The sequence below is a fragment of the Miscanthus floridulus genome, chromosome 2 (assembly GCF_019320115.1).
Source record: "Miscanthus floridulus cultivar M001 chromosome 2, ASM1932011v1, whole genome shotgun sequence".
Classification (NCBI taxonomy): Eukaryota; Viridiplantae; Streptophyta; class Magnoliopsida; order Poales; family Poaceae; genus Miscanthus; species Miscanthus floridulus.
In genome coordinates this window covers 39,889,602-39,895,689 of record NC_089581.1, presented here as the reverse complement: position 1 = coordinate 39,895,689, position 6,088 = coordinate 39,889,602, and the positions used below count along the sequence as shown (strand labels likewise).

Genomic DNA, 6,088 nt, shown 5'->3' with positions numbered 1-6,088 from the left:
AATGTTTTTATAAACAGAAGTTCTATAATCTGTTATCATAGTTTATTTATCAATGCTTTATCATGCTATGAATAGCTATTTATTTTCCGCAGTAATTCTGATCATCTGTTTATATTTCACTGTTCAATTAAATTATTCATAACTCTGATAATATGATTTCATTCCACTGTTATAATAATAAATACTCTAATGTTGTATTAAAAGTGATGTAAGAAATGATTAAGAATAATGTAAGCTTTATCCTCTCATTTGAGATCCTGATGGCAAAAATGTGGATTTTCGGGTTCTCTCCTGGAGTGTGCCCGACAGAACCGAGTAATTTAGTGTTCTCCCTTGAGTGCTTAGTGTATAATGGAAGACAAGCACTCCTGTGAGGCATTAGATTAGGTGGTTCTACCACATAGATGTACCCGCTGATCCTCCAACCGTTATGCAAGGTCCAATGACCCAGGCTCGAATGCGTCAACTTAATTTAGAGGTGAGTCGTTCTTAAGCGATTCTTTTTATACTTTTGAGAATATACTACTACCTAATGATGTTATCTTGCTTAGGAATATTGGAGAGGGTCATGAAGGACTTAGAGGACATGGTGGAGGCAAAGATGACCAGTAAGGACGTCCAACAGGAACCGAACGGCCGGTCCAACATGATTTCGAGTCTGCCTCGGCCTCCAGGACCAGTCTGCCTTAAACTGGTCACCCAGGACGTATTCAGACTCCGTTTTTGACGATCCATATATGGATAGAAAGATAATTTGATAAGAAAGCCAATCCTAGTGGTCTCACATCAAAAGCTCTTTGGAATCAACAGGAATCGTCGAAATAAGTCAGCATCCAAAATCTGCCAGGGTGCTGCGACACCATCTTTTGGTCCGTTGGACCGTGTATCGTGTTTGGGCCCATTAGGGGGCGCGTCCAGGGTAGGCGATAACCCTAAGACCTTTATAATCATACGCCGCCGCCGTCATTAGGCTTTGGGGGTTTTGCTTAGATTAATTTGTCAAGAATAGTTTCACTGTTTATCGGTTTGTGAGACCCCAACTTCATGAGATTAATCATTCATCTACAATTTGGTTGTATTCTTTCTTGTTCTTGCTTGTGTTCTTCGTTGCGTAGGCAGGGATTAGCCTTCTTGGCGAGGTCAACTTGGTCCATGACTCGGTTGATAACTAGAGGAGCTGTGGTGCTAAGATTGCAGGGTTCGATCTTTCGATCTGAAGCCGGATCAGTGTGTCATTCTCCGCCACAATGATAGTTACCACCACCTGACAGAAGATTGGGATCCCCGTTCCCATTAGTCTCCCTTTTCCATTTTTCCTTTTTCTTTTTATTCCTCTAGTGTTACAAGCACATCTCTCATGATATGAATAACCCCTACATTACAAACCTACATGATCTTGGAGTATGTGTACGATACTAGCACTTGATCAATATATAGTTTTTCTTTCTCTTCTACTCTCTTCATTCTAAATTATATGATATTTTAGCTTTTCTAGATACATAGATTTTCCTATGCACTTAGATACTCCCTCGTCCTAGTATATATACAAGGCGTAAACTACCTTTGGTCCACGCCAAAGAACATATTTAATTCTCTCTCATAATGCTAGTACTACTTCATGGATACACATGCCTCAAGAAGATAGAGAGAGAACACGTTTTGTATTGTAGGACTTGATCACTTAAATAAAAAGTGGTTATACCTTATATATTAGGACGGAAAGAGTATACACTATGTCTAGATATATAGCCAAAATATCTTATAATTTGAAATAAAAAATATTAAAAAATAAAATAATATGCTTAGAGCTAACTCATAAATTATTATTCGAAAGTTCAAAAAAATAATTATTATTGGAGGTGCCCTTAGAAACCTTGGAAAAAATTATTTGGGCTGTAGTCCAAACCCGTAAAACGAATCGGCTAAACGACAATCTTGCCAGGGCCTAAATGGCTTGGTCCACCGACCGAATTCCGGCCCACCATTCAGAAATGCGGCCCATGACGAACCCGCCCCTGCTCTCACCGTCCCCGTGCCCTCTCCTCCGCCGCCTCCTCCACCTCTCGCGCGCCTCTCGCCGCCGGAACCCTACCGCCTTGCCGCCACCTCCTTGTACTTTCCGCCACCGCCTCCCGCGCCTCCTTCCCGCTGCCATGTCCTCCGATTCCACCACCTCCCCCGACTCTGTCGTCGCCGACCCCACTACTCTTGCCCGCAAGGTCGCAGACATCCGTGCCGCCGGACCCGCCAAGCTCCAGGTAGGCACCCCTTTCGTTCTTAGTACCGTGTGGCTTTTAGCTTCCTTGGTACGTGGAATCCTAACTAGGATTGCCATTTGCTCAGGTCATCGCCGACTTCGATGGCACGCTCACGCGGTACTGGTATGACGGCGCCCGCGGGCAGAGTACGTTTTCGCTTCTGTTGCACAAGTTTTCGGAGGTTCTAGTAATTAAGATTTTGTATGTGTTGAGAGGTTTATCTGTGTCTCTGTGTGTGGGTGCCAGGTAGTCATGGGCTGCTCAGGCAAGGGAACGAGGAGTATGACGCCAAGAGGGAGGCGCTGTACCAGCACTACCACCCCATCGAGATTTGCCCCGACATTCCACTCCCGGAGAAGGCCAAGCTCATGGAAGAATGGTACTGGTGAATTTTGACTGGTCATTCTTTATTTAATGTCTAACTGTGTTGTAACCCACGTAGTTCTAGTATGACCATTAAGCCTACTATGTATATTTTCATTTCTGATAGTTTGGGATTCTGTTTGTCGCAGCAGCTGAACATACTGATGTGTGGGCTTTCTTGTGTGCCATGGTACCTGAAAAGTGAAAACATTTACAGCAGAACTTAAAACTGAAAAGTTTTCTTGAAACTATAGTTCTCTGACGAGCTTCTGGTTCCTACCATTAATTGTCTGCCATTTGGTTTAAATTTTTAATGCCACATGAAGTCATGAACCTGATTATATATTTTCAACAGCAGGAGCTGAGTCGCTTACAGTTGAAGTTGTTGTGTGCTACAGGTGGGAGAAGACTCATGGTCTCCTTATTGAAGGTGGTCTTACATTAGAAGCTATCACAAAATCTGTCTCTGATGCCGCAATTGTTTTCAGAGAGGGTGTGGTGGAGCTCTTTGAGTACTTGGAGGTTTGATTTTCGTTTATCAAAGCCTTCTCTATTGTTGCTGTCGCTATATTTAGTAAACTTTTTTGGGACATGCCTAGATACCCTTATTGGGTTCGACTGTTTGGTATGGACTAAGATCAATAATAACTTTACCTATGTTGCTATAAGTAAAAGAACTAACTGTTAAGCTGCTTCACAAAAAGTTTGAAGGATGCAAAACCTTCTTTGTTTGTCCCTTCCTTATTTTCTTTTGATGCCACCCTAATCATTTTTTTATTTCTGTGTTGTCCTTTTCCTTTTAGAGTGATTATGATCTCCAGTTCTTTCACTCTTACCAGTTTGTCGAACTGAAAGGCTGCAAATTTGTGGTGCTCTCATTTGCGAAGTTTTTTTTATCTAGTTTTCGGTATTTCTTTTTGTAGAGTTTGTTAGCACATCTATCAGCAAGCATGTAGTATTGACTGAAGTTTGCTATGTTGTTACCTGCCCTTCTGCAGAATTCTTCTTGTTGTCTTGTTGAAGTGAGTTTCGCTGTGCATATGAAGTAGGCTAGTTGGGATTTCAACCCTCAATGTTTCAACTTGTTCCATAAAAAGTATTCTTGTTCCTTTTGTACTGTTTGCTTCTTGTTTTGTCTTAAATTTATGTTATCAAATGATTTCCCTACTTTGACTGTTATGCATCTGGATGCATAGTTCATAGTAACATATTATGCTTATCTCCTTAGGGCAGAAAAACTTCTAGTGAAGAGACCATTTCCTTTCTGTGATGCTTAGTTCTTTTTTCATCCTTCATGTCCTAGGTGTAGTGTAGGCGACAATGTGATATTGCTAGGTCAAAATGGGATTACCTGGGGCAAGGCAACGGCATTTTCAGGGATAAGTATTTAGGTGAATTTTTAATTAAGATTAAGACTTTCAATTATAATTTCAGGAGAGAGATATTCCAGTGCTGGTATTTTCTGCAGGACTCGCAGACATAATTGAAGAGGTAAGCTATGAAAAGGAATGATTCAACATATGTTGTGATGAATTTAATTGCTGACTGACACTGTGACACATCCCGCTGCTCCATTAGGTCTTCCGGCAGAAACTACACAAATCATTCAAGAACATCAAGATTGTCTCCAACAGGATGGTGTTTAATGAAGAAGGCCGTCTTGTAGCATTTAAAGGTGAATTTTTAATCTCATAATCTTCTATTTGCAGTGATGTTTATTCATCATGAATTTTATGTATGGATATATATATATATATTTTTAAAAACAGTGTCATTTCTTGTTGCGTTAGGTGCTTACTCAAGGAAATCCTTAGCCTTGCTGAGTTGCTGTTACTTGTTGTCACACGGACTTCTTTTTTAAGATTTACTTTTAATTGGTACATATACCTGTCCTTGTGGATTGGTGGATCCCTTTTTTCCTTGACTATCTTTTACCATGGGGTCTATGAGTAATTGATTGCTTGGTTACAATCATTGGGTAAAATATATGCTATTGCAGTATTGCTTGTCTTCTGATAGAAACTAACAAAAGCCTAATGCAGGGAAAACAATTCACGTTCTAAACAAAAATGAGCATGCCTTGGACATGGCTGCTCCAGTACATGGCAATCGGGGGGATCCAAATGGATTTATTGATGACTATTCATTGGTGAAGAAAAGGACCAATGTGCTGCTACTTGGCGATCACATTGGAGACTTGGGGATGTCTGATGGTCTAAACTATGAAAACAGGATTGCTGTTGGATTCCTGTTAGTAACTTTTTGATTGCCTTGCTTCATTCAAAGTAGCAGTGATATTACCATCTTGGGACTACCATTTTTAATTCTTCCCAAGTCAACTAAGCTGATTAGTGTTTTCTTGACATACATAACAAGTAGTAAAATTGCAGGAAATTTTTAATGATAGTGAAATGTTGTTTGGGACTTAAAGGCTTTGTTGTTGTTGTTGTTGTTGTTGTTGTTGTAGTGAAATGTTGTTTCTCTTTGTATTTTTCCTAATTTCTGTCTATTATCGACCACACAAAAAAATTGTTTCCATACAGATTTGTGCATCAAGTAATGCTGAACTGATTTTCCAGGAATGCCAACATCGAGAAATCTTTGAAGGATTACTCTAGCTCATTTGACATTGTATATCTGGTGAGATATGGCTTAGCATGTTGCAATTTTATCTGTTTCCTCCAGGTTATTGTAGTTTTACACCTTATCAATGCCTATTCTAAAGTAATTTGCTTTTGACGTTCAATCCAATGCAGAATGATGCTCCGATGCAGGGAGTTGTGAAACTTGTGTCTGAATTATGTCCATAATCCAATGATCTTCCATTGCCCCTTAGAAAAGGAAATCTTTCCCTGAACTTTGCAGCTGTCGCAGTTCGCTCACATGGAAATCTAAGATTTCACTCTTGCTAACTAAGGCTTGCTTCCTAAGCAGCTGTTGTATAGGCTCATTTCAGGGCCAAAGAGCCCTTGGAACAATGATCATTCTTGACTTGTAAGCTAATCCAATTATCATGTGCACTATGAAATTTCAGCATTATTCCTTGAGTCTTTTGCTGTCATTTTTCGATATTCTATGATAGCTCATTGATTCTTGTCAAAAGACGGTAATTTCATGGGTGAAGCACAGATGAGGTTGGTTGGCCAGACCAATAGCTGCAGATGAAGCTAAGGTAGACTCATCATCTTCCTGAACCTACTTCACGTTACTACGAATCCAATCTATCTGTAAGGCAGGCTGATCTCTTTGTTCTGGTGGTTGCGAGATCTATTTGTGGCTTTATCGTGACGAATTACAGCTCCATGCAGCTCTGTTTTTTTTTTCTGGTCAAGGATTTTGCAACTTGCAAGAATCATGAGATCTTATAAAGTGAAGGAAATAAATCATATCGTGCACACCCATATCAAGTACATCACAAGATTTTGCGTGTCGTTTGATACCAAGTACCAAGCCGTTCTCCTGTAGTC

The 6,088-nt window shown here is 40.2% G+C and overlaps 1 protein-coding gene across 1 annotated transcript; it reads left to right on the top strand.

Moving 5' to 3' along the window:
- Positions 1 to 1,991: 1,991 nt before the first annotated feature.
- On the top strand, positions 1,992 to 5,663 carry LOC136538557 (uncharacterized). The gene is made up of 9 exons (XM_066530509.1): positions 1,992 to 2,258; positions 2,344 to 2,404; positions 2,505 to 2,637; positions 3,020 to 3,143; positions 4,056 to 4,112; positions 4,200 to 4,296; positions 4,664 to 4,871; positions 5,201 to 5,261; positions 5,378 to 5,663. Exons 1-9 carry the CDS (start codon positions 1,992 to 1,994, stop codon positions 5,429 to 5,431), a joined length of 1,062 nt encoding a protein of 353 aa, XP_066386606.1. The 3' UTR covers positions 5,432 to 5,663.
- Positions 5,664 to 6,088: the final 425 nt, after the last annotated feature.

What these genes read in the sequence shown, in the direction of transcription:
- LOC136538557 (XM_066530509.1), top strand. Translation starts at nt 1,992, where the DNA reads ATGCGGCCCATGACGAACCCGCCCCTGCTCTCACCGTCCCCGTGCCCT. An exon ending in AGCTCTTTGAGTACTTGGAG is followed by an intron (nt 3,144 to 4,055) that starts GTTTGATTTTCG and finishes TTATAATTTCAG; the next exon opens with GAGAGAGATATTCCAGTGCT. An exon ending in CCGTCTTGTAGCATTTAAAG is followed by an intron (nt 4,297 to 4,663) that starts GTGAATTTTTAA and finishes AGCCTAATGCAG; the next exon opens with GGAAAACAATTCACGTTCTA.